At 43.6% G+C, this 27,759-nt stretch overlaps 1 protein-coding gene across 1 annotated transcript; it reads left to right on the top strand.

Moving 5' to 3' along the window:
• Positions 1-1,485: 1,485 nt before the first annotated feature.
• On the top strand, positions 1,486-27,607 carry Tbpl1 (TATA-box binding protein like 1). The gene is made up of 7 exons (XM_021221207.1): positions 1,486-1,753; positions 20,621-20,799; positions 23,405-23,487; positions 23,621-23,684; positions 25,016-25,119; positions 25,207-25,301; positions 27,087-27,607. Exons 2-7 carry the CDS (start codon positions 20,665-20,667, stop codon positions 27,164-27,166), a joined length of 561 nt encoding a protein of 186 aa, XP_021076866.1. The 5' UTR covers positions 1,486-1,753; positions 20,621-20,664; the 3' UTR covers positions 27,167-27,607.
• The last annotated feature ends 152 nt before the right edge of the window (positions 27,608-27,759 follow it).

Here is a 27,759-nt window from a genome sequence, read left to right as displayed (position 1 = left end):
CTAGGGTGAAAGAATAATCCAATCGGGCTAACAATCAAAATCAGCTCCACAGCAAATGGATCTTGCAGACCAACTATATCCAATTCTATAAAGAAAGCTCCTTGGCTATAACAAAAGGCAGCCCAAAGTAGCCGGCACTTTCCAGGTTTCCTGCTGGGCTGCCTGAAGGAGGTGTCACAAAGACCTTAAAATCAGTCGCCATTGTTGTAAAATTGCCTTCTAAACGGTGGCAGTAGCCCTAACGTTTTCTGGTTATCTTTTTTTTTTTTTTTTTGTAAACCACACCCCATTGTTCTCCAGCACAAACTCCCTAGCATTTGGAAGAGAATTCAAACTCCTGTCTGCAAGGTGCAGATGAGTTTGGGGTCTTAGTTCCCCTCCAACTTTATCTTGTCACTTTCTCCTAGCTTATACTCACCCCGTGCCCTACTCCTATTCACACCTCCACGCCCCCCCAGCGTGGCCAGACCTCAACATCCTCTTTTCCTCTCTTCCCAGGGCCATCCCTTCGAAATCAGTCACCAGAGGCATGACTTTTTCTCACCCAGCTTCTTGTTCGTCCTATCCCACATAAAGTACACCTATTTAATATTGCTAACAACAACAACAAAAAATATGTGAGAACTGAAGCAAATCTGTCCTTCAGGGCTTTAAAACGTTCGAGTGTGCTGTGTGTGTGTGTCGCGTGCGCTTTCACACTTTTAAGAGTAGGGAGAAGAGAGAAATAAGCATCCTTGGCTACCCCTCAAATACTTAAAATCCCCTACTAGTTGTGTACTTCCAAACCCTCTGATGACAGTCTAAGGTATCCTCAAAAGGTCAAATGGCCACAGTCGGAGGCCAAAGCCACCTAAGGAACCGGCTCGCGTGGCCTTTAACCGGCTGGCCTCCCCCACCGTCCAGGGCGAGCCCGCCAGGGCAAGAGCGGGGTCGCGCGGGCGCGGGCGAGGGCGTGAGCGGCTGCGCTCCGGGCCGTTAGGAGCCTCGCTCCTCGGGGCAGCCCGGCCCACGCCATCCCGAGGGCGCACTCCGCCCGGTGCGGCCGTTCCAGCCAGCGAGTGTGCGTCGCCAGCGTCCCGCTAGCCCTGCTGCTCCCGCCACGCCGCCGGAGAGGGGACGGACCCTCGATGAGTAAGGCCGGGGGGGGGGTCCCCGTCACCCCCCGGGGTCACGACTAAGTGGCCCAGTGGCCACATCGGTACAGACGGTTGGGTGGCAGGCTCGGGGCTGGGTGACAGGAAAAACCGAAAGCCCATTTGTGTTGCTCGCCTGCGAGGAGCTGGAAAATAATAAGCTCCGGGCTTCAAACTGTCCCCGGGGCGGGCGGGCTCAGGGAAGCGCAGCACCGGTCCCCGGCGCCCTCGGGCCACTTCCGCCTCGCCCAGCCCCGGAGGACGTCGCCAGCGGCTTCGGGAAGGCGGAAGGAGCGAGGAGCGAGGGGCGGGGCCTGAGAGCCGGGGGAGCAGCGAGCACCGGAAGTGAGGAGCGCTCTAGCCGCCTCGTGCCGCCTCTATGCCCCCGTGCGTCTGAAGCGGCGGCCGCCCTGTACCCGGAACAACAAAAGCGAGCCACCGAGCTCGAGCCTTGGGGGGGTTGGGGGGCTCCTAGCAACGGGCCTGGGCGGGAGTTCCATGGAGACTGGGGAGCGGACCCGTTTTATCTTCATCCTCGTCCTCCAGCTGCTTCTCCGCGTCCGACGCAACCAGCAGCAGCGCTGCCGCCGCGTCCTTTACGACCGCCCCGTCTTCCCACGGTAACCCCCCTGTCGGCGCTCCGGGGAGGTGTGTGGGGGAGGGATGCGGGGCCCGGCCCGCCGGGGGCCTGGAGCTGCCGCCGGGGGCGTCTCCGCGCCGGCCGGGCTGCGGGGGTGGGGGAGCTGTGCGAGGCGGGGACCCGAGCACGGGAGGGAGCGCCGCGGGCCACCGGCTAGAGGCTCGGGCATCCCAGTTAGGGATAACGGGGTGGGGGTGGGGCGCGCCTGCCTCGCGGTGGAAGACGGGCAGGGATGGACCGGGTCCTGGAGCCCGCCCCTGAGGGTTGGGGGGGGAGGGAGGGACCGAGAGACTAAGCGAGGGGTCGGTCGGTGGCTTCTCGGAAAACTTGGAGCAGCTGCGCGAAGGCTCCCCCTAAATAGCGGCGCCGGCGCCTCTCGCTTTCTGGCACTTGCCGGGAGCCCCGCTCTATAATAATAGTAGTAGCCGAATTAAGCTTCGGGAAGAAGGATCTGGAACGCGGGAAGATAGGTAAATTGTGACTAGGGCCGAGCAGGGACGAGAGGTGGGAAGGTGGGGGGGGGGGACGGTCAATCGCTTGATAGTCGTCTGGACGGGTCCTAGAAGTATATAAAATGGGAAATGATTGACATAGAAGACCCTCCCTTTGCCGAGCTGTGCATCCGCAGGCTCTGCCACTGTGTACATTGCACCGAGTGTCAAGCTGCAGCCAGTCCACATCTGTGAGCTTTACTGCATCTGTCACCTGCAGAGCGAGACTGGCAGTGACTAGTGTGAGCTTGGCATACTTACGGTTATGAAGAATGGTTTAGAATTGCGACTTGTGTGTGAAGCCATTAACAGATTCCCTTTAGGTAATTGAAAAGAAATGTAATAAGGAGGGCATTCAATCTTCCGGCCAGAATTTTCAATCTCTTTCCAAGTTTGAGAAAACAGCAGTCCATTCAAATCAAGACTTTTAGCACTGTCTGGTTGAAAGAATTATTTAGGGTTTGGATACGCCCCGTTAAATATTCATCAGTTTGTGTTCTAAAGCCTTGCATCACAGACCACTTGCTAAACCATATTAGGTTGGGTGTGGTGGCACATGCCTGGGATCCCAGTCTCTGGGAGGCTGAGGCAGGAAAATGTGAGTCCAAGGCCTGCTTAGGGGCATAATAGTACGTGTCTCAGAAAACAAAACAAAAGTGAATTTCCCATCAGTAAGTGAGGTATGTGGTCCGGAAAGGTTACGTTCTATGGTGATAACATTTTTATGGTCAGTAGAAGCAAGTGATAACATTTTTATGGTCAGTAGAAGCAAAGCCTTTCATACAGTTGAAGATTAATGATGGAAACAGCATTGATAATCATGTAGGCAACATGTCAACCACAGGTTCAGTTGCTTCTCCTAAGCAAAAGGATGTCACCGTTACTGCCAGTCCTCTTGTATAGTTTGTGCTCCCAAAACGAGTGCCAGGAGCTGTAATGATCTAGTGCTGTGTTGTTTCTTGAAGAGGAGCCAGGCAGGGTACATTTTTAAAAGTCCTGTTTCATTTTAAGCTTCTAACTGGGACTCTGGGATTCAATGTTGTTTGCTGAAGTACTTCCAGATTGACAAGGAGATGAGTGGCTTCCCTTTTAAAAGGACTGGAGTGTTGGACATTGGAAATCAAATTAGGTTTTAAAACTCTTGAGATGAAAAAGTACTTTAGAAGCCAGGGTGAGACATTGCTTCTTATTTTTATATGGCTATTCTGTGGAGGCTGCTTGGCAATCATCCACTGCCGTGGAACTTCTTCACAGTGTGGATCATAAGGAGCTCCCCGCACATCAGCGCTGTCTTTAGTCTTACTTCACCTGGACTGTTGACTGAGACCTCAGTCTCATGTGTCCCTGAATACTGGTCAATTCTAGTGTCTAACTTTCATTACTCCAGTTTCAGCTTTCCATGGTATTAGCCCCAGAACTTCATGTTCTCTTAATTGTATCCTGATCACAAGTGCTTTTTTATACTTTTTGGGTTTGGGGGGTACTTTTTTTCTGCTTTAGGGAGCTTTCAGCACATGCTCTGGGCTTATGTATGTTTTTCATTAATGGTGTTTGGTTGAATTTTCGTATGAACCCTTTTTGGGGGAAGAGTTGGAGTGGACATGTCAGATGTTCTATATTTCAGGATAACTGCTAAGTTTCAAATTCATTCTGGAGCCAGAAAAATTGTATTGAAATAAAGCTTGTAAAAGTATTTGAGCTCTTCATAAATGGTGTGTTTAGAAGCCCTTGCGGTACTACTGTTACTATGGAGTCACTTTTGGTGATAAAAAGATATTACAGACCCTGTTGTGGGTTATAAACAGAACATATTTTTTTAATTCTTGGTCTAAAGCTGTTTTCAACACCTATCTTACCATTTTGCATCTGAATATTTGACTAAAATTACATTTTGCAATTTTGAAGGAAGTACAGAAGTGGTTTCCACACATTTTTCTTCAGATGAAAAATAGTCTGATGAAAAATGTTGTGGGTATATCTGTGAGAAGGGTGTGCAGAATTTGCTATAATATACAACAAGATCATGGGACACAACTAAATATTTTGAAGTTTCATTTCTCATCAGAAATGTGACATTATTTAAAAGGTAGCAAATTGTATATAATGTCATTGACTAGACACGAGGACGTTTTAAACACCAAGTGAGTAGCCTTGGTGACTGATTTCTCTCTGTTGCATCAGCAACCGTGTGATGAAATTATTACTATGAAGAATAAGTTTAAGTTGATTTTGGAAGAGTTTTGAGTAGAAAGTTAACCATGTTTACAAATTAAAGTTTTTAGTGTCAAGATTTTTAGCTGACATTTGAACTATAAAATTTTCCTGAAGTTTCTGTCCATTTTACTTCACATCTCTTTTTGCCTGGTGCCACTTGAAGTGTGCTTTGTGTGTGTGTGTGTGTGTAGCTGACAGAGAAGTGACAGACATGGGTAACATAACGGTTGTGAATTTGAGTGTCAGATATTGTATTAGATGTGTTCAGGTACTGTAAATGTTGGTTTATAGAGCCCATCAAGCCTGATACGTATCCCAGCTTCTAGAAGGTCAGCACTGTCCTCACCGTATTGTGTATTCACGTCCTGTGTGTGTGTGTGTGTGTGTGTGTGTGTGTGTGTGTGTGTGTGTGTGTTGAAGATTGGCTTGTTTACTAGATGGAGATAACGTGTTGATTTTACTGATTTGGGGGCTTTTCTAGAGGATGAAGGAGCACCTATCTCGGGTGCTGGATGGAGCCTGAGCCCTGAGAAGAAGCCTTCTGACACCTAATTCTTCCTGTGTCACATCTGTCCGTTTCTCTCTGTGTAGTGGTGCATTTATAGGCACCAGCACATCAGAGACGTGATTCTGGCTGTTTTAATGAATCCAAGCACTAGAAAGAAGGGCTGACTGCTCCCCCTTGAGCAGGAGGCGCAGGATTGTGGCATCTTTGGAGTACACTGTGGAAGAGATGCCTTGTGTCTTTTCTTTAGAAGGAGTGTGGATATGTGCTGTTTTATAGGTGTGAAAAAGCAAGATTCTAGGAGTATGTCATCAGTGGTAAATAGTCAGACCACATACGGAATTCTGCTCACCTGCTCTTACCTGTGACTAAATGCTAACATAGAAGATAATTTATCTTGAATGGCTGGGTTTATGTCAGAAAACATGTTACCAGGAATCTTATTAAATGTTTAAACATTACATCATAGTGTCTTCCTTGGGCAGTTTAGATCTCTCTTCCCATGGGGTCACTGACACTTTAAAATATCACCCCCTCCCATACTATAAATATCACCCCCTCCCATGCTATAGCTTATTTTAACTGTGTAGTAATTACTCATTAGAAAGTCCGGAGGCCAAGGGAGAAAGCTCACTGGGACAAGCATTTGGTATGCACATGTGAGGGCCTGAGTTCAGATCCCCAGGGTCCACTTGAAGTCAGAGGAGGTGGTGTGTCTATAATCCTATGATCCTGTGTCTAGAAGGGTTACAGAGAGTGAAGAATCCCCCAAAGCCTGTGGGCTAGCTAGCCTGTCAGAAGCACAGTGAGTCAAAAGAGAGGCTGTCTTAAGTAAGGTGGAGAGGGTGGGGACCTGTGTCTGACATCCATACTCAGGTGCACACAGAGGCACAAACCCATTTATGTGCACACAAGATTAGAGAAAGAAAGGGAGAAATTAGATGGTGTGTTACAGATAGCGTTTTGTCATGACTTGTTAGCACTAATGGTGCCTAGCAAGACAGACAGCTTTGTATGTAGATTGGCCTGGTTGAAGGCTAGTTTACTCACTAAGTGAAACATTAATTAGTTTCAAAAGTGTCAACCTTCCTTCTACTAATTTTGAAGCTCTTGGTTGTAAGGCAGTAACTTGATCAGGATTGGTTACATATTCTTGGTATTAGAGTTCATATATTAATGGTATGGACAATGCCTACTTAGCAGCCACCTGAGTTGAGCATCAGAGTTCTGCTTTTGTTAATGGTGTGACATCACTGTCTGCAGTGGGGAGTTAATATCTGAACTCGGTGCGTGAGGCGGAGAGAGCAGGAGCAGGTGCTGTGAGCACTGGCCCTCTGCGTCCTGTTCATCAGATCATCCCTTTCTCTGTCTCTGTTACATTATTGACGTTCCTTTTGATCCCAGGCTATTGAACTCATCTGTGCTATTAGGTTTTAGTGTAGAGGAGGACTCTTGAAAATTTCTAATTGTCACAGGAGCATCTGGTTATCACTTACGGCAGATGGGCTAAGTAAAGCCAGACATCTATGTTTCTTAGCAAAGGAAAACCAACAAGGCCTGGTCTGGCTCCGCTTCCAGCTATTGAAAGGCTGTTTCCCTGTGGGCCTGACTGCTTCGCTCTGTAGTACTTCGGAATGAAAGAAACAGGCCCCGTTGATGCATTTGGCAGAACAGCCCTTTCTTTAGAAAGCATGGTTACTTGTATACATACCTTAATTGATGATAAACTTGAAATTAGTGAGTGCCCATATCAGTCATTTTGAGTTTTCCGTGCCACTACAGTTGTTGTATAGTAGCTCTCTCAGGATTACAGAAGGAGCCGAAGCTGTTGCTCTGTGCCCGTGATTACAAAAGGGCTTTAGAATTGAAAACTTTTTTTTTTTTTAAATTGTGGTAAGGTGCAAACCAAATATTGAAATTAACTAACCAGGGAAATAATTTGATAATTACAGTTGACTATCAAGATAGGTAACTTAAAGTTAAGTCCAAGTCTTATAGTTTAGTTGAACACTAGAAACTACTAAAAAATAATAATAAAAAAAAGTTTGCTGAGCCTGGTGGCGCATGGCTGCAATCTCAGTATCCAGAAAGCCCAGCCTGGAGGATCCCTGAGATGACTCACCGTGAGCCCAGCCTGGAGGATCCCTGAGATGACCGACCGGGAGCCCAGCCTGGAGGATCCCTGAGATGACTGACTGGGAGCCCAGCCTGGAGGATCCCTGAAATGACTGACTGGGAGCCCAGCCTGGAGGATCCCTGAGATGACCGGGAGCCCAGCCAGGAAAGACCCTGTATCAAACAACGTTTTTACCTAAAGAAGATTTCAAACTAATATTTCTAATATCTGAGTTCTGTTTTCTTGTTGAAATAATAATTTTGTAAACTATATACCATCCCATCATTCAAAGTGTATTAGCTGAGAATTCAACCCAGTGGAAGTTCCTGACTGAAATGTGTCAGGCCCACGTTTGATGCTCAGGTCTCCACTCCCACGCCCCAATACCACACATACACACCAAAGCAAGGTGTCTCCGCATATGTGGAGGTAAAGTTCCGTGGTTCCTTTTCCCAAGTTTGTGTTGCATTTTACACTTGAGATTCGCTAGTATGCTTGTATTCCGAGATCAGCCTTTGGTTTTGTTTTCCTAATTAAAGGAAGTGAAGTCTGCAGGTCCTGGTGATTTAGTTGTAGATAAGTCAGAATCCCTCTTGTATTGATTAGATTTTGTTAACCCTTTTTTCATAGCCACATTGATCCCAGATCCTAAGACAATAAAACAAAAGAGAGACAGAGATGTGAGGAGAAATGATTGTGGCTTTTCTGCCCTCCGACCCAAATGTATGGTTATAGCTCCTTTAACTTTAGATACTCTGAAGACAGTGTTAGAATAGTTTTAGGAAGGCAGGCTCTGAGCCTCATGTAGCATAGTGGCTCATAGCTTTAATCTCAGTGGAGGTAAGGCAGGTGGATTGAGTGAGTTTGAGGACAGCTTCATCTACATAGTAAGTTCCAGGCTGGCCAGGGCTCCATATTGAGACTCCATTCAAAAAGAAAGGAGGGTGGGTGGTGTGAGAGGCTGATGGCAGTGTGTTAGTACTGTTTTTACAGTAAAGCTTGTCTGCTTGGAGAAGGGTTTCCCCGTGTTTGTTTGTTTTGTTTTGTTGTTTTTTCCTTCCATCTTACTATTTGAGGGCAGATGTTGCTGTACAGATATGAAGCTACTCTAACCAAGGCTGCAGATATGAAGATGGGTTATGGTTGGTCTGAGCCTCAGATAACTCACAGTGAACGTGGTGCTTTTGTGGAAAAGGCTCGCCCCATCCCTTTGCCTGACACTTTCCTGGAGCCACAGAGCTGCTGTCACTCGCTTGCTTAGGACTGCTGTGCATCCTGTGCATCTCTTCACCTTCACCTTTACCTTTAGCTTCAGACAGCCCGGTGCAGCCTTTAACTGATCATGGCCTGGCCACATCCCAGGATCTTCACTTCGGGAGCTCATGGAAGCACAGCTATGTTGAAAATGGTCACCAGTTCATACATAGTCAGGAGACATGGTATACTACCCTGAAACGTATTCTGTTCTGTGCTCCTATGACGGCACAGGCTCAAAGATCTGACATGACATACAGATTGAAAACTGGTGCTCGCCCATGCCTGTCGTAGCGCTGGGCGATGGAGGCGTAAGGCCATCATACTAGCTTTTGCTAGTATACTAGCATTATGCAGTAGCTGCAGTGAGTTGGAGACCATGTTGAGCTCCATGAGAACATGTGTTCAAACAAAAAGTCTGTATGGATAATTCTCTGATTCTCTTAGCACATATTGCTAGCATGAGTTACAATATGGCAAATTAAAGCTTGGGAGTAATCTAAAAACTCACTGCGGTGCAGACCTGCTTGGGCAGTTTCATATGCTGTCCAATGAAGCTGTGGTCACTGGAGGATCACATAGGGATGGTGGCCTCATCATGGAGAAAATGAAAATTTCCCGCTACCTTGTGTTTCTCCTGTGCCTTCATTTAGGTGCACAGGTAGTTATCATGTAGCCCTTCCTCTGAAATGCATAGTGGGAATCTCACTGTGCACGTGTAGGTCTAGGTGGAGGCTGCACAGCCTGAGTGTGACTCAGAGCATACCTCTGAGAAGCAGCAAGTGAGGACTTAGTCGTGTTTATATTAAAATGGGCTTCCCTAGCCCAGCATGATGGTGCACACCTTTAATCCCAGCACTCAGAGGAGGCAGAGGCAGCGGGGTCTCTGTGAGTTCCAGGCCAGCCAGGGCAGTTACATAGAGACCCTGCCCCTGCCTCTGCCCCACCCCACAAGTGCGTCTCTATTTCAGCTTTTGGTTTTTCTGATTTTGTTAAAATTAGAAGGCTTCAGATGTCTGAAATGGTTATGTGTTTGTCTTGCAGTGGTGTGGGATCTTGCTGTGTATCCCTGACTGGACTCTACCTGGTGATCCTCTGGCTTTTAAATGTACTTTTAGTTTGTCTTGTTGTGGGTTTGTTTGTTTGTTTGTTTGTTTGTTTGTTTGTAAATAGAGGAATACAAATGTCATCTGCGAAATAAACAGTATCCTGACAGACTGGACAGGTTAGCTGTTCTGTGATGACAGTTACCATCCAACAGCTTTAAGATTTGCACAAGTTAGGTTCCTTGGGTGACATAAAGAATGGAGTAATTTTGGGGAAAAGGAAAATGATGAATAAAGCGGCTACCTAAATTAGCCTAAATCTTGGTTCCTATTACTTATTGCCACCTTGAATAGAATCTGTCCAGCAATTCCTTGATTTGTTCCAAAAGTATTCATTTAGCTCAGCAACCAAGTTACTGATCCAAGAGCTAAAGACATTTAAATTGAGCTGTTTCCCAAGAGAGCTTAGTGTTTGCTATCCAGTTGACAGAACACAGACAGTTTCTGGGGTGACCTCCTGTTCTGTGAACCCAACTCTTATTTCTGAAGGTAGTAGAAATGTCTTTTCTGGATTGTTCTCCTGGGCATCTTTTGCGTCTTGTGTATTTCCTGGGTCACAATTTCTCATTATTTCGTTGCTGACTTATTTGCTAGACTTCACTGCTAAGAGGTTCGTTTCTCCCTTGCTTGGTTGACAGCAGTTACACAGTGAACGTGCAGTCAGTTTGTTTACTGAAGGAGTGGGGACAGGCAGAAAGGGGTTTTCTCTTTTGAGCAGTATGCTATAAAGTAGACGTGTAAGGGTATGTTTTAAGGAAATTCAGCTAGAAAAGAAAATAGGGGATGGGAAGCACACAGCACTGCAAGCCAAGCCGATTAGATCCTATTTTGTTTGTCTAAGAGAGCCAAGAGGTTGGTGTGTGTCTGTTTGTTTGTTTAAAGTAGGGATATAGCACAGTTAGAAAGATAATTCTAGTAGTTGTTTGATGCTGGAGACAGCAAACAGGAAAGTTGTAGTGGGAGGGCTCTTGCCATAATGATGTGCAAGAAAGCTTAAAAATAATTCTTGCTTGGACACAGAAAATAAAGCTACATTTGAAGTTAGCTGAGCATAAAAGAGAAAATGATAGATGAAGGGAGGTTCTGAAGCTTTGTGGAGAGGGGTGGCATAGGTTTCAGCCAGGGTCTCACTTGAGCCCAGGCTAACCTGGAGCTCTCTGGGTAGCTCAAGCTAGCCTTAAACCAACGAGAGTCCTCACCCCAAGCGTCCAGAGTGCTGGGGTACCATACATGAGTGAACATGTCTAAGATTGAGAGATTTGGGGCTGTCATGAGTGATTCATTCACTTGACAGTAGTAGAAGCAGCTCCTGTGGGATTTCGGGCTTTGCTTGGGTAAGCTGGTTTAACCTGGTAGACAGTGGAAATGTGAAATAAATCTTTGATAGGTCAAGGCTGTCATAGGAGCCATTCAGAAAGTTCAGAGAGAGCAGCCGAAGCACAGAACACTCCAGGAGGAGTGTCTGAGATTTATGCCATATTAAAATATGACGAGACCGACATCCTCCTCAAGCACATAGATATGTTTGTCCTTCCACAGCTTTAGGGAATCCAGAATTGCTGGAACTAGTCATTTAATTTCTGAGGGGCTGCATTAGACTTCAATAAGGATATCCGATTTAAGGAGGAGACAAGACTATGAGAAGCTATGGTGTCACTCTAGGGTGACCTGGAACTCATCCTGTAGCCCAGGATGGCCTCAACTCCAAGCAACCCTCCAGCTTCAGCCTTCTGGTTACTGGAACTAAAGGTGTGCACCACCCCACCCCACCCTTCTCAGTGTTTCAAGCCACATTCTGTAATCAGTGAAGATAGAGACCCATGGACGACAACCCACCCAAGAGAAGCAGCACCTTAAAGTGCACTGAGTATTTAAAGCTTAATTTTCAAATTGAGTGTCTATTCTTGTAGTATATATAGCTTGCTGGCTTCTGTGGGGACCTAAGCAAAATTGAGCAAAGTAATCAGTTGGTAATGTGAATTCGTCCCCGCTCAGCCTTCGCTGCCCTGCTCTCATCCCCACACGGCTGCTCCTCAGCTAGCCATCTCATTCCCAGTCTGGACCAGTCAGTAGCCAAGGGTTCTGATTAAAAATCGTCTTATTTAAGGCTGCAGTTATTACTAAATTTGTGGCTAAATCTATATTCCCACCATACTAATTTTATTGATCAGGTACATCAAATTGTATGCTTTATTTTATTTCTTGCTTTTAAACTTAAAGACACATGAAGCATTCTTGTGTTCCAAAGCTTGAAGACTGTAATGAATCACCAGAAACCTTTTCCATTTTTGAACATTCCTCTGCTCGTGGAAGAGGAAGAAAAGATAATAATAGTAACAGTAAGAATAGCTGAATCTGAATGCTTACTGTGTACACGTGCAGTGCCAAGCATGTCACATGGAGTTTCATTCCATGGCCTGGCACTCTGAGAGGTCCTGTGCTGTGTTTTACACGTGGGGACACTGAGGCACCTGTTCAGCAGCTCCTCTCTGCTTCTACCCCATCACATGGCTCAGAGGTCGATTTACCGAGGAGTCTCCTGAGCTCTTTTATCTCCTCCTGGATATCTCACAACGACAATTGAGTAGTACTAAGAGATCTCCTCGCTCAATTTTGAATTTTGGAGTTGAAAATGTTCCAAACAAGTTGTCCTGAGCAATCCAAGGCCTTTCTTTTGGTGTCAGGAAGGGAGCGCCTTAGCCAGAGACCTAATATCACCTCCATTTCCACATTCCTCTTCCCTGTTTCTATTGCAAAGTCCTGTTTACCCTGTCTCTTGAGCTGTCTTTGTCACCAGTGCTACTCTGGTCTGCTCTTACCTAGGCTCTTGCAGCCCTCCTGTTGCAGAGCGGTAATGATTTAAGTCTATGTCCTTCCCCACCCCTACTCCTCTAGCTTACCACCGCAACTGGGACAGGTATGAAACATGACACAGTTTGACCCATTCTCCCTCTGCAGTTTTCTCCCTATAGTTCTTCCCACTCTCCATGCTGGCCTGCCCTTCAAGTCTTAATAGTTCATGTGTTTTAGTCAGGGTTCTTTAGAGTCGCAGAACTTACGGGTAGTCTCTATATAGTAAGGGAATTTGTTGATGACTTAAAGTCTGTAGTCCAACTTCCCAACAATGGTCAGCAGCAACTGTGAATGGAAGTCCAAGGAACTAGCAGTTGCTCAGTCCCACGAGGCAGGTCAGCAAAGAGGAGAGAGACTTCCTTCTTCCAACACACTTATGTAGGTCTCCAACAGGTGTGGCTGAGATTAAAGGTGTGCACCACCACACCTGGGTCTGGAACTTGATTTGTCCCAGATGACCTTGAATTCAGAAATCGCCTTGCCTTAGTCTCCTGGGATTCATAGCCACTATGCCTCAAGATCTCCATGCCAAGATCCAGTAAGAAACTTGTATCTCCCAGCCTCAAGATCAGGATCACAGGAGAGCCTTCCAATTCTGGATTGTAGTTCATTCCAGATATAGTCAGGTTGACAACCAAGAATAGCCACTACAATCCACACCTTGTCAACTTGACTCAAATATCTCATGTCCACATGAAACAATAACAAGGTCATGAATGTGCCTAACATGATATAACTATTCTTCGTACAATTGCAAATGCATTTGTAAATTTACAATAGGGCAATATTCCTTGGGAACATTCTTTTAGTATCTCAACTTAAACACCAATTGATGTTAAAGAAATTGGGAGAAAGACAAATATGTTCTTAAAAAAATAAAACAGAAGCATTCATATTACTTTATAATCCTCATTTCTGCAACTGGTTACATGTCCTTAATTGGTATTTATAACTACCTTCCTCTACTACCCATTCTGTATTTCTTCCCCTTCAGCAAGCACCTCAGCAGGTCTTGGCTCTTTTCCTGGAGGATTGACCCCTATCTTCATTCCTGATGGGTCTGTGTCCTTTGTCATCCTGCTTGGATTAGGCTGTTGTAGTTTCCCAGTGACTTTAATCACAGGATATGGTAGTACTAAGAGATTCCCTTGCCTTAGTCTCCTGGGATTCACAGCCACTATGCTTCATAATCAGGATCACAGGTGAACCTCCAATTCTGGATTGTAGTTCATTCCAGATATAGTCAAGTTGACAACCAGGAATAGCCACTACATCATGGGCTAAACTTATTTCAGAGTTAAGAACACTTGCTGTTTCCTTCTACCAAGTCGGCACTGCTGAATTGCTGTATCCTAGTTTGGGGCTCAGGCTTAGATTTCCAGTGTTTTGTTACAGAATGCGTTGAACAGAAGTGATGCTGAGCTATGGAACAAGGAGGCACTAGCCATATATTTGAAGTACAGTGAATTCATTTTCAGCAGAAGGAATAGATAACCTGGCTAACATTTACATATAAGAGCTTTATGAATTGGGAAAATGATCCTTGATATAAAAGTTACCTTTAAAAAAGTATAACTGGTTAGCAGTATTTAAAGAATTTACCCTCATTAATATGCAGGAAAATCAACTAATAGGGTATTGGCTAGTTTTGTATCTCGGGTTGTCAAAAGATATCATTATCATTGCTTTATTTTGTAAGTATGGGATTTTGCCTGCATGTATGTATGTGCATCTCACATGTTGCCTGGAGCCCGTGGAGGTCAGACAAGGATGTCAATCTCTTGGAACTGGAGTTAAAGACAGTTGTGACCCGCCATGTGAGTGTGAAAATTGAATATGGTTCCTCTGGAACAACAGCCAGTTCTCTAGCCCATGTCAATTGATTTTTACAAAACCCTTTGGTAACTTTATAAGATAGCACTTATATATGATCACCATCTTGTTTATTAATATGCTCAGATAAATATATGAATTTAACAGCCTAAGAAAACATAACAGTGATTTAGTATTTCATATGTAATTAGAACTGACATGCTTTCTTAAAAATCATTTATTGCAGTGTGTGGTGGCACATACTTTTAATCCTAGCACTTGGGAGGCAAAGGCAGGTAGAAACCTATGAGTTTGAGGCAAGCCTGGTCTGCAGAATGGGTTCCAGGAGAGCCAGGACTATATAGCGAAAAGGGGGTAAAATACATGTGTACATATACAGAGAGTCGGGGCTGACAGTGTCTTGCTTCCTTTTCTGTTGATTCTGGCTCAGTTCAGGATTACAGTCATGTGTTGCTGTAGAGAAGACACAGTTCCAGGAGCTTGTGGCAGGTGGTCACATGACAGCCGCAGTCCAAGTGAGATTGCTTGTGCTCAGCTCCCTTTCTCCTGGGCAGGGAGTGCAGGGTTCAGCCTGGGAGTGTTGCCGGCCCACGCTTCCCGCCTCAGTTAACCTAGTCAAGCATTCCTGGAGGCTCCTCTCGGAGGGGTTCTGGATCCTATCCAGCTGACAACTGGTTAACCATCAGAGTTTACTTAAAATAGTAAGGGGCATATCTAAAATACATTTTGTCTATACAAATAGGAGCTTGTATATCTTTAAGTTTAAGTCCCCAAATTTGAATTTGTATTTAGTAAAATGTGGGTAACTTCTGGCCTACTGTGGTTCAATTTATGAAGGTGTAAAACTGTTTTCTGTAGAAAACATACTCAAGGTTAGAATTTCTTTCTCTGACTAGCAATGGTTATAATAAAATCCACTCTCCAGGTGCTGGGCAGTGGCAGCAAGCTACCCACAGTTCCCTGGCAGCTCCACAGCCTAGAGAAGAGCCCTAGCGGTGGTCTCATTCAGAAAATGAACAGCAGTTACATTTCTCCCACTGCCTTTTAGGCACCACTGCCTAACGATATCATTGAAGAGTTAAATACACTCATTTTTATGTGGCTTTGTGTGCTCAGTAGATAGTTACCAAAATCCAGAAAATTATTTTTAATATATTTTTTATTACATTTAATTTGTTATCATTTATATTTGTTTCTCTGTGTGTGTTCACACGGCTGTATCAAGTGTGTGGAGGTCATAGAAGACAAGTTGTTGGAGTTCTTTTCCTCCATCATGTGAGTCCCATGGAACTCAGGTTGTAGACTTGGTGATAACAAGAGCTGTCTCTCTGGCCTTCTGTAGAATAGGTTTTAAAAGAATTATGATAGTCATTTTAATGCAAGTTATTTACCTGGATGCCACCTGTCTTCCAGTGTTCAGGCTGTGTGGGTTTTGTTGTTGTTGTTGTTGTTGTTAAGGAGGCCTTACTTGTGTAGCCTAGGTTGGCCCTGAACCTGCAATGACGACTTTCTTGCCCCAGCCTTCCCATTGCTGTGTTTACAGGTAGAAGGGCTTTTATTTAGAATAAGTAGCATAAGCTGGGCATGGTGGCGCACGTCTTTAATCCCATCACTCGGGAGGCAGAGGCAGGCGGATTTCCGAGTTCGAGGACAGCCTGGTCTACAAAGTGAGTTCACAGCCAGGGCTATACAGAGAAACCCTGTCTCGAAAAACAAAAAAAAAAAAAAAAAAAAAAAAGAATAAGTAGTATAGTTAATAGGTAGAGATGTGTATAGTGAACATTAATTTTTAATGAGGCATGTTTGCTTCAGCATTTATCCAGTGCTTTATGTAATATGGTGACATATCCTTTCCTTTTTTTTTTTTTTTATGTGAGTCTAGGTATGCTAGAAATTCTTTTCTTACATACTTGGAAAAAAAGAAAAATCTAAGCCTGGGGTATAAGCGACTCAGGCAAGTAGAGGAATGTCTGTGATAGGATGGTACCTGCCAGACAGTTAACAGTTTCCATTTCACTAAGGCCGATGTACTGTGGCCCTGCAGTAATACCCCTCCTTTATCCTTCTGCCGCCCTTGAACAGGAAGGTGGTAAAGAGAGTGCAGGAAGTTTAGCCTTGAGAAGGCATATATAGACTAACAAGAGTGCTGGAGTTAAGATAGAAACTTAGTGTATAATTCCTGAATCTGTATATATTACACGCTTTCATCTTTTCCCATGAGATTGTGCAGATTTGTGTGGCAAGATTCAGACATCGAGAGACACTGAATGCCGACAGATCTGCTGCTGGGTTCTAATAGGGAGAGATTACTGTATTTTAACGTTCAAGTTGATCATAGCTACATGACAATACCTGAATACCTCTGCAGATCTCTAAAAATTAGCGTAGGTGTCTAGATAACCACTCTTGCTGTCTCCCTTAAAATTCACAGTAATTCCCTAATGTCAAATGAAGTAGATCTGCATAGATCATTAATGGTGCCCTTAAATGTCTTTTATACTGGGTTGTTCAACAAGAGTCCAGTCAGAGACCTTGTACGTGGATACTTTTTGTTAATTTTAATTTTTAAAATGGGATTTGTGTGTTTTTTGTGTTAAATATTTTATTGATGTATCTTAGTGAATTAGCCAAGGAATCACACTTCTTCAGAGGCACATCGGAAACAATTTAGGCCTACATGTCTTGCTCGGCACCATTCACCTGCTCTGCAGTCACTATGGTAACATGAGCATAGCTAAGTTCCAGTAAAAGTTTTGCTACCCAGGCTCTGGCCCATTGAATGTTGTGTGCTGGCCCTGCCGAACCTATTAGGGTCTGGTTCTTTCCGCCCGTTGCTGTGACGGCACTTGAGTTTGCTCTCAACTCATTCAACAGTGTTCAGTTACCGTATCTAACTGTAAAGCCATCCACAACCTTGGTACCTGCTACTTTTCTTTTACTTTACTGTTCTTGATGACTGTATTTGACCTTCCCTTGGCCATGCAATTTACAGAAGAGGAGCTGAAGACTTGGAGGAAGCTAGGTAACTGATCACTCCACAAAGTTAAGGCCAGCTCCGCAGCCAGAGCCCTCTTCTGGAGTTTGTGCTACTTCTCAGAGATGAGAAAGAGCCTTCTTCTAAAAGGCAAAGTAGGATTCTTGTTCTCAGAGGAGTGTTGACTGTTGGGTAGCATGGTGGAATCAGGGGGTGTGTGGGATGGCTGCTTTATAGAGAAGACAGTGTTAGTGTGGGACTGTGTTGATCTGTCTGACATTTAAAAAAGAGAGATCTTTTGGGACTGTGAGTGGGCTTGTGTTGTAAATTGGTCTGTTACCAATTTTGCCCTAAGTTGGCTCGTTCTCAAATTATGGATGCTAACTTTGTGGTCAAGCCTTTGAAGCCCCTCCCAACATCTGCAGCTGTAACGCAGTCTCTTAGAGTAGCAAGACTCTCTGCTGTGTGGAAGCAGATCTATCTAGTTTGACTTTTTTGGCCCTCCATTGGAAGGTAAGGTCATTTGTGCTTTGTTTTTATGACAGCAGTTATTGTGGTCTCTTGTGGAAAATGTGGTGTGGTTGCTTCTGATGAAGTTTGTCATCAGAGCCAGGAGGGGGCAGTGTTCTGCAGGAAATCCAAGGTTGCAGTTGCTGAAGCAATGGCTTTGCAGTGAATACCAAGCACTAGGCTAGAAAGCCTGCGACCTAAAGATAGTTGATGCTGTGTTGTCTGCAGTCAATGCAAGGGGGTGGTGCGGTCTGCTTCCATGTGTATGCTATAGAGTGCTGGGAACATAGCATTTCAGGAAAACAAGACAGCTGTAATTCTAAACAGTTTATTTGGAGATATTTGACCAATCAACGTCAGACTTGGCATTTCCTTGAAAATGAAATAATACAACAGTTAAGCCATTCTTAAATATAAGACCTGGACAGAGAGTGTGCAAGCTGTTGATACCTACATTGAAATTACTTTACTTTTTAACAATAAGCCTAGTATGGATTTGTTGATTTAAGAATTCAGATTCAAAGCTGGGGTATAGCTCAGTTGGTAAATTACAAGCTGATGCTCATCCTCAGGTACTGAATAAGCTACATGAAAGCCTGATTTAAAACCAGAAATGAAATCCATACTCTACCAAAAATGCTAATGCTCTGAATAGAGAAATTAACATTGTGATACATATATATGATATGTATCTGTGTGTATGTATGTGTATATATATATATATATATATATATATATATATATACACATATATACATATTATACACACACACAAGCCAAAATAAACTCATTTCAGGCCTTCATACTAGTTAAGTGTATGTGCTGCACATCCAGATACCCAGAGGCCAGAGATGATTGATCCCCTGAAGCTGGAGTTAAGGATGTTGGTGAGCCTCCTAATGTGGGTACTGAAAACTGTACTTGTGCCTATGGAAGAGCTTAACCATTGAGCAATCTCTGAATAACTATATACACTAACAACATGAACCTCTGTCTAAGCTTTTGTGTTGTGTACTATTCATAAAGTGTATCTTGGTGCTGATGAGATGGCTCAGTGATTAAGTATGTGTTACTTACTGCTCTTGGCAGAGGACCTGAGCTCAGATATAAGCACCCACATGGTAGCTTACAACCATCTATAATTCTAGGTCCAAGGAAGCTGATGCCTCTTTTGACCTTTGAGAGCACGCTCACACGTGTGTTATGCTGTTTTAAACTAGTCACTTTTAGTTATTAGCACTTTCTCTGTATTTAACCTTTGCTTACCTCAGTATTACCAACTGACAGCAATTCCATTTTATATACATATATGTGTGTGTGTGTGTTACATATATATTAGGTTCTAATAACCCACTACCACAGTATCTTTTGTAGAATATTTCTATATCAAATTATAAGAGAATACTGTCATGTTTACGCTATAGCTAGGACCATTATTTGCCATGATAAATGTTATTACATTCTTTTAAGTGAGCATTTCCTCAGCTGCTAACTAGTAAGGTTAAAAAAAGAAAAAAGAAAAGAATGTTTATAAAAGTATAAACTTTGAATAACTCATCCAAGAGGAGCTAGCTGAATTTTACCTGTTACTAGAATTGACAGGCAGTGAAAACACGCCCACAAGTAGAAAAAACGCGGAAGCAGCAGATGACAGCAGAGTATGATGGCCTTTGACGTTTATTTTAAAAAAGAGAAAGGAATTCAAGCTTAAGTAGTTTTCACTGTAAAAAATTAGAAACTGGGGCTGGTGAGATGGCTCAGTGGGTAAGAGCACCCGGCTGCTCTCCCGAAGGTACAGAGTTCAAATCCCAGCAACCACATGGTGGCTCATAACCATCCTTAACAAGATCTGGCGCCCTCTTCTGGAGTTTCTGAAGACAGCCACAGTGTACTTACATATAATAAATAAATAAATCTTTTAAAAAAAAAAAGTCTGAGCTTTAAAAAAAAAAAAATTAGAAACTGTATTGAACAGATCTCAAAGAGATGAAACAGCATAGGCCAAACAATTTGCAAAGCCAGAGTCAGCTTAACCAGCACAGGAAGGAAGGCCTCTCCCCTCAGCAGGGAGCTGCAGAGCCAGGCAGGTAGGCACTGCTGAGGCTCAGGTTTAGACCCCTCAGGAAGAACCCAGGCAAACCAAACAGAGAGATGGGAACAGTGTCTGTGTTCTAAAACACCAACCATACTGAGCAAACCTTGAGCAAATAACAAGTTCAAATATTTTGAAAATAAGCTCTTTTATATTGTTTTCCAGAGAATTTTAAAACAATAAGAACTACCCTAAGTTTTCTAAAACTGACATATTCTTGGTATTCAAGTCAAATAGGATGGTACAAAAAAGGGATACTATAATTATAACCATTAAAATTCTCCTTAGAAATATGGCTACATTAGCCCTAAGTGAAGGATTAAAGGAGCTCAAATGTGCACATGGAACAGAAAATGAAAGATATGCAGATTAAAGGCCAAAGATACAAGAAAACATACAGTCAGGTTAGGGTATGGTTAATATATAGAACTGAATACTATATGGTTGTATACAGGTTTTAGAAATTTTTATTTCTTAATATTCTAAAATAGGGCTACACCTTATAGCCCAAGGCTAGCCCTAACCCTGGGGCAGTCCTTCTGCCTCAGCCTCCTAAGTGTAGGGATCAGCAGCACAGAGTTGAATCCTTAGGTTAAATGCTGGGTTCTGTACTGTGCCCACAAGGACTCAAGCCAGGCCTTGAGTGTGATGTGCTTGGCTTCTTCCTGGAACTAGAGCGCGCGGGAGACATGGGGTGATTCTTGAGTGTAAAAGTTAGTGGGTTTTAAGGATTAAAAGTAATTTAAAGATAATTTTGTTGCATCTACTGTGACATTTTGAGATAAGAGGCATGATTTGATTCTCATAATATTTGAAAACTCTTATATTTTAATTTTAAGATTATTTGTGAAACATGGCAGAACATAAAAGTTGAGTGACTATTTTGTTTTCTCTCCCAGGATGTGATCTTTGTGGTGGGAAACCAAGTTTGTAAACTACCCCAATGGATGCAGACAGTGATGTCGCATTGGACATTTTAATTACAAATGTAGTCTGTGTTTTTAGAACAAGATGCCATTTAAACTTAAGGAAGATTGCTTTGGAGGGAGCAAATGTAATTTATAAGCGTGATGTCGGGGTAAGTATTTGAGTTTCAGTATGTGTACTCTCTGCCTGATGTGACCATGCTTTGAGTGGTGCTGTTTGTATTGTGCAGATAAGTTGTGAGCACCTTGTTATGCTAGGTGTAACTGGGCAGCATGGAGCCCTGTACAGATGGCCCTTCTCATGGAGATTACAGGTACTAGATAGAAGACTTACTTTGCAGCTTGGTGGCTTATACCCTAGTACAAACCCTACTTTAATTCTGTTGTATGTACATTTTCCTGTTCCTTTTTAATTAGCTGAGTTATATTTTTAATAATAAGTTGCTAAAAATGTGATTTGTGTTTTAACCTAAACGACAGATTTTGTTTTATTAAACCTCTTTAACCTATTTAAAAGCATTAGTGTTATTAATAAGTAACAAAATCTTAGTGATTTGATGTTAGCTGTCTTGACAGTGGATATGCATTTGGCTTTGATAAAGTACATGTTGAAAAATGCAGCCAGGAAACAGTAGAAACATGGGAAATGCAAAATAAAAGTCACCCTAGTCCATGTGGCTCTTAGAGAAAAGGGGACATCAGGTACTAGTTGGTGTCTTAGTTACTTTTCTGTCAGTTATAGAAGGAAGAGTTTATTGTGGGCTTACAGTTTCAGGCAATTCTGGTGGGAAGCATGGCAGCAGGCAGATATGGCAGGCAGGCAGTAGTAGCGAGAGCTCACATCTTGATCCACAAGCGTGTGGCAGAGTTAGGGTCATAGAGAGACTGACACTGGGAATGGCATGGGCTGCTGAAATCTCAAACCCCAATGACACAGCTCCTCCAAGGCCACATCTCCTATTCCTTCCCAAACAATCCACCAACAGTGACAGCCAGGTTCTTGTTCTCTTGTGGGAGACAGGCAGAGATGGAATCCCTGGGGACACATGGCCCAGCCAGTGAGTCACAGGACAAATATTTGATCCTATGAGCCTATGGAGAGCATTGTCATTCAAAGCACGGCGGCTGCAGGGATGTGGCCCCTTAGATATATGCTGCTGATGGGATTATAAATTCAGCCTCTGAGACAGGTGGGACAGAATCAGGCTAGGTGACCTCAGATGAGAGGATAAAGAAAATGTGACACATACACACCGAGCATGTCATTGTTTGGAGACTACATGCAGTGAAGGCCATCCTGTTAAGGGGAGTAAGCCAGACTCAGCACAGCAGGGATCACATCCTTTCTCTCACAGACATTACATACATACATACATACATACATACATACATACATACATACATACATACTACATGCAGTGAAGGCCATCCTGTTAAGGGGAGTAAGCCAGACTCAGCACAGCAGGGATCACATCCTTTCTCTCACAGACGTTACATACATACATACATACATACATACATACATACATACATACATGCATGCATATATAGCCCAGCAGAGGGAAGACTGAGGAGAGACAGGAGACTGACATGGGAGCAGGGAGGAAGGAGAGAGCGAGGCTGGGTGCTGAGGCCCCACGATGCACTGAGGAGTCACCGAGGAGACCCAGCACCAGATAGGGTCTAGACACCAAGGAGGTGGCTCCGTGGGCGAGTGACAGCCAGGTGCTTGTTCTCTTGTGGGAGACAGGCAGAGATGGAATCCCTGGGGACATATGGCCCAGCCAGTGAGTCACAGGACGGCGTGTGCCTGTACACACATGCATATGAACATTCATGTACATGTCATAGACACACAAAAGATTTTTTGTAATAAATATTTTTATTAGATATTTTCTTTATTTACTTTTCAAACATAAAAGATTTTTTTTTAAGTTAAGGATGTATCTGAAGATTCAATTTAAGTTCTAAAAACCTAAGTACCTGTATACCCTAGGTAAATTATCTCCAGTTTTTAGAACTAGAAACTAAGAATGAGGTAGATTAAACAAAATCAAAATCTCATTGGCCAATTAAGATTTTTTTTAATGTGCTAGTAATATCTTCCCTTAACAAAAAAATAAATAAAAAAGAATACACAGAAAGTCAGGTGCCAAAACATGAATGTAGTCCCCACACAGAGTATAGAATCATGCATTGTTGGCCAGCTTGGGCTACCTAAAAAGACACCCTCCATCAGAAAAGCAAAAACAAAGTAAGAATTTAAGCTGACAGTCTTGAGGTGGGCAAGTAATAACTAAGTGTCAGATGATGTCATTTCACGGCTTCGCATCTGAAATTTGACAGCTTATTTTAGTTTGAACAGCCTGCATTGTATGGTAGTGTGATGATGTGCACATGACAGAGCAGGGAGAGTCGTGTACAGACTTTTCTTGGGTCTGTGTGTACATCTCTAAGTCAGTCATAGAGACTCTGTTTGTACTGAGTATTGACCTGGACTTGCAGATGGTACCTGGCTGTGCAGTCGTGTCAGCCCTGCATCGCACGTGGGGAATAGCATGGGCACATAGGAATAGCATGGCACATAGGAATAGCATGGGCACATAGGAATAGCATGGCACATAGGAGTAGCATGGCACATAGGAATAGCATGGGCACATAGGAATAGCATGGCACATAGGAATAGCATGACACATAGGGCAGAGCTGTTTGTCAGGACCAATGCTTACTGGATCATTGATTTTTTTTCTTTTCCAGAAAGTATTAATGAAGCTTAGAAAACCTAGAATTACAGCTACAATTTGGTCCTCAGGAAAAATTATTTGCACTGGAGCAACAAGGTGAGTGCCGCCTGGCTGAGCTCCGTGTGCCCTCCGCCCTGCTCCCCGGGGAGGACATTTCCCTAGACTGGAAGCTTTCAGCGTAGAATACATTCTCTGTGCCACTAATGATCTTTTTTTACTTCAACTACAGTGAAGAAGAAGCTAAATTTGGTGCCAGACGTTTAGCCCGTAGTCTGCAGAAACTAGGTTTTCAGGTAACATTTTCTAAAACTATGCATACTGCACATGTTCAAGGATTAAATTTTATAAATTAAGACGTTCAGTAGACTAAACAAATCACAGGAATCCTTCTCGGCTGAACTTTTTCTAGATTCTTCATATTGCCCTTCGGTGTGAATGTTTGATAACAAAGTATGGCTCTGGAATAAATCGTGCTTTTTCCTTAAATTGTTTCCCATAGAGACGTGTTTCCTTGCACGTTAATGCTCTGCTCTGGGAACTCAGTCTTTCCTACCTCCCTCACCACACCCAAGCAGCCATCAGAAAATGTCTTTTGATTGCCTCAGGATGCCTGCTCAGGATGGTTAGAGAGCTATAGAGCCCAGGATGGTTAGAGAGCTATAGAGCCCAGGATGGTTAGAGAGCTATAGAGCCCTGCTAACAGACCTGTTGGGCAGCACCTTCTCCCGTCACTCACTGGCTTGTCAACTTTCAAGTACCTTGAAATGGTCAAAATGTGAATAAAATTACCACTTATGTGGCCTTGCTAGGTCACATTCAGTAAGATGTCCTTGAGCTGTTCTTGAGTAGGGCTGGAGGTAGAAATTAAGTAAACAGGAATGCAGTGCCAGTGAGGGGTGGAGATGACAGTGCATGATGATGTGGCATAGGCAGCCGTGATGTGGCGCCGTGGCATTTGTAGCTCTACTGCTTTGTGCAGGCACTGGGTTGGAGGGTAGCTCCCACTATAACTGTGGTTTATGGAGAATGTTTAACTGGGAATATATATATATCACATCACAGTGGGAGAGACTTGCCTGAAATGTATACATCTCTGAGTATAACCCCCATTGCCACAGGCAGATATACAACACAGAAACACATGGGGGTATGGGGTAGAGAGTGAGAAAAAAAAGGAAGAAATGTTTTTAAAAGATGTCAGTAGGAGCACCTGTTAAAATGTTAAAAAAATATCAAAGCTGCTTTCCCTAGCATAAGCTTACCAGTGTTTAGAGCAGTCTCTACTAGTGAACATCAGCTTTTGACTGGATCGCCACAAGGACCACAGAAGTGCCTCTAAAGTGAATTTCAGAGCCCAGCATTCACTCTGAGGTGACAGCTTTTCCATTCTGACTCTGGAATTCCTTTTAACTCCCTTACTTTTCTAGCTCTTTTCTCAGTTTTGAGTATTCCATTTTCAAGATTAAAATTAATTACATAAAATTTAAAAGACAACAAGTACAGTTTCAGTTATGCCAATACCACTTTATAGTGTGGTTACTGGGAATGGTAATTGGTGCAGATTGCTGTAATGAGAATGTATGTGCTTCAGAATAACATACAGCGTTCTCTTTCTCTCCCACAGGTCATTTTTACAGATTTTAAGGTGGTGAATGTTTTGGCAGTGTGTAACATGCCCTTTGAAATCCGCTTGCCAGAATTTACAAAGAACAATAGACCTCATGCCAGGTAGGTCTTCTGAGACTCAAGAGAGCATACAAAGTTTGAAGCTGCCGTTCGGTATAAATGATGGAACATAATTGTGTTTTTCTATAGCTATGAACCTGAGCTTCACCCTGCCGTGTGCTATCGGATAAAGTCTCTAAGAGCCACATTACAGATCTTTTCAACAGGAAGTATCACAGTGACAGGTAACGGCGGCGCGCATCTACAGCTGTTGCGACTGAGTCACTCACTGGTGATCCGTGTTCATAGCTTTCCTGTGTCTGCTCTCGGGTCCCCTCACGAGGCTCATTCTTCAGGCTCGCTCGCTCGCATGGCCGTGCTTACCCCACGTAATCCCAGGGTAGCACCTGGCACACGACTGTACTTTGCAGACATTTGAATAGGAACATCCCACGATGATTTTCTCGTAGAACTTAACTTATGCAATAGTACATTTAAATGATGTAGGAGCAGCTCATTTTTTAAGGTCTGGAGATAGATATTCAGTCTAAGCAACTCGCTTCTGTTACGTGCCCCGTCTGCTTCATTGTCTCATTTGGCTCTGCCAGGTACTTGGAAGGGGGCCGCTTCAGTAAGTGTGCATGTCCGGGAGGCATTCGCTTGCAGGGTTTTTGTTTTTGTTGTTGTAAGTGCACTGTGATAATAAATTATACTTGGACATGCTTTAGGAATCAGGCCCCGAAGACAAAAATGAGCTAAGATTGATTCCTTAGTCTTGTGGAGTTGTCTTTAAGTCTCAGTGAATGGAGGTCAGATGCAGTTTCACTTGTGCCGTGTGGTCATTGCCAGGCCCCTGCCTGTGTGCCGTGTGGTCATTGCCAGGCCCCTGCCTGCACCTTAGGAATGAGACAGAGAGTTTCTTCTCTTAGCTCAGATGCCTCTATGCTTCTGAGCCTAGGTTCCTTATAGTTTAAATGCAGGGCAACACAGTGTAAACCTAAAGATACGTGTATAAGTATCCTGGGTGTGGTAGCTAATGCCTGTAATCCCAGCACTCAAGCAGCCAGCCTGGTCTACATCGTGAGACTTAATTCAGTAAATATATTTCAGGGGCAGGAGGAATGGTGATAAATAAGACACCATAACAAACTTAAGAAAATTAACTTGCTTAATTACTATACTTTGTGTTTGACTATTTTTTTTAAAGTATAATTATCATATAATTATCGATTTGATAGAGAATTGGGTAAACACCTTACCAAACTTGACCTGATTGATTATTATGCCATGTATGCATACATGTGGAATGCCCTATAAATGTATAGCTCCTGATAGCGCTGTAACAGTGGGGTGAGCCAGAAAGGAATGGATCAGAATACAGTGTATGCAGTACAAGGGAAGCTTACAATCGTCAGGTGTCTAAGTTCTCATGGCTTTTCAAGGGGTGATTATATTATTAGTGAGACAGTTTTGTTCACAAATTTAAGAAAATGTTTCTCCCCTTTCATGTTCCTTTTGATCATGTAAATGATGGAGCTCTGTGAGCTAATTATGACTACATTTCATGGCCTCATCACCTGATGCCTGCCCCAGAATCCTGCTGAATTAGATAAGCTCTGAGGTCAGAGGTTGCCTCAGTGCTGGCGTGAGGCTGGGCATTTCAGACCCTACAGTGAAAGAGCCAGAGCTTGGGTAGCAGCATTGGATCTCTTGGCTGGGCTCCTGCAGGGGCACTGAGACTAATCTGATAACAGTGGGACTGAGCAAACAGTCTGTCCTCCCTCCCTGTACTGTTGCTGTATGGACCCTTCTGTGGCAGAGCAGTTCTGATGCCAGGGCCAGAGACTAAAGCACATGACTACCTTTGAGATTTAACACAGTGCGCTGCCTGGGTTCTTGCTCTGGCTGTGTCCGGCTGGGACTGGAAGTGTGCTGTAGCATTGTGAACAGAGGCCTGAGCTGCTAAGCCAGGGGGTGCCCCTTTCCTGACTCCTCTCAACCCTTCCTCCTCCTCCTCCTCCTCCTTACAGGGCCCAATGTAAAGGCTGTGGCAACTGCCGTGGAACAGATCTACCCGTTCGTGTTTGAAAGCAGGAAGGAGATTTTATAACTCAAACTTGGTTGGTTAGTCTCCACCTGATCACCGTTTAGACCTGCTGCACATTGGACTCAAAACACAAGGAAAACTGGACCAACAGTGACCGAGGACAGACTCGGACTCACGGCTGCAGTGGAAGCTCCAGTCCCTTTGGATTTTACTTCAAAGTTTGCTGTAATATAAAAAGGAAGTTTACAAGACATGACATTGCTGCTTTTACAAAAGGACGTTCTATTTATTTTCGCAGTAATCTCCATGTCCCACAGGCAGAGCTGTCGCAGTGTGCACTTCCCGACAGTTGTTTTAGTGATGTCATTATTTTTCCAGTTTGAGCTAATGTGTTTGATTTGTGAATAGTCTTTTACATTTTTGTATGCTGAATATGGGCACCAAAGAACCTGTAAACGTTATCTTTTAAAATTGAATGTGCACAAATAAAAGTTTGGAAAAGATCTCTCTTCATATCCATTCTGTAACTTTTATTCACCATTTTGTTCTTTTAAACAACTGTATTCATAGTTTTTTTTTTAAATCTATGCAGGCTTAGACTTTGGCTAAAGTGTGTGGTTTTCTTTTTGAAGTGAGTTTGTATATATATGTGTGTA

The sequence above is a fragment of the Mus pahari genome, chromosome 21 (genome assembly GCF_900095145.1).
Source record: "Mus pahari chromosome 21, PAHARI_EIJ_v1.1, whole genome shotgun sequence".
NCBI lineage: Eukaryota > Metazoa > Chordata > Mammalia > Rodentia > Muridae > Mus > Mus pahari.
Note: the sequence above shows the minus strand (reverse complement) of the source record. Positions and strands in the feature narration are given on the sequence as shown.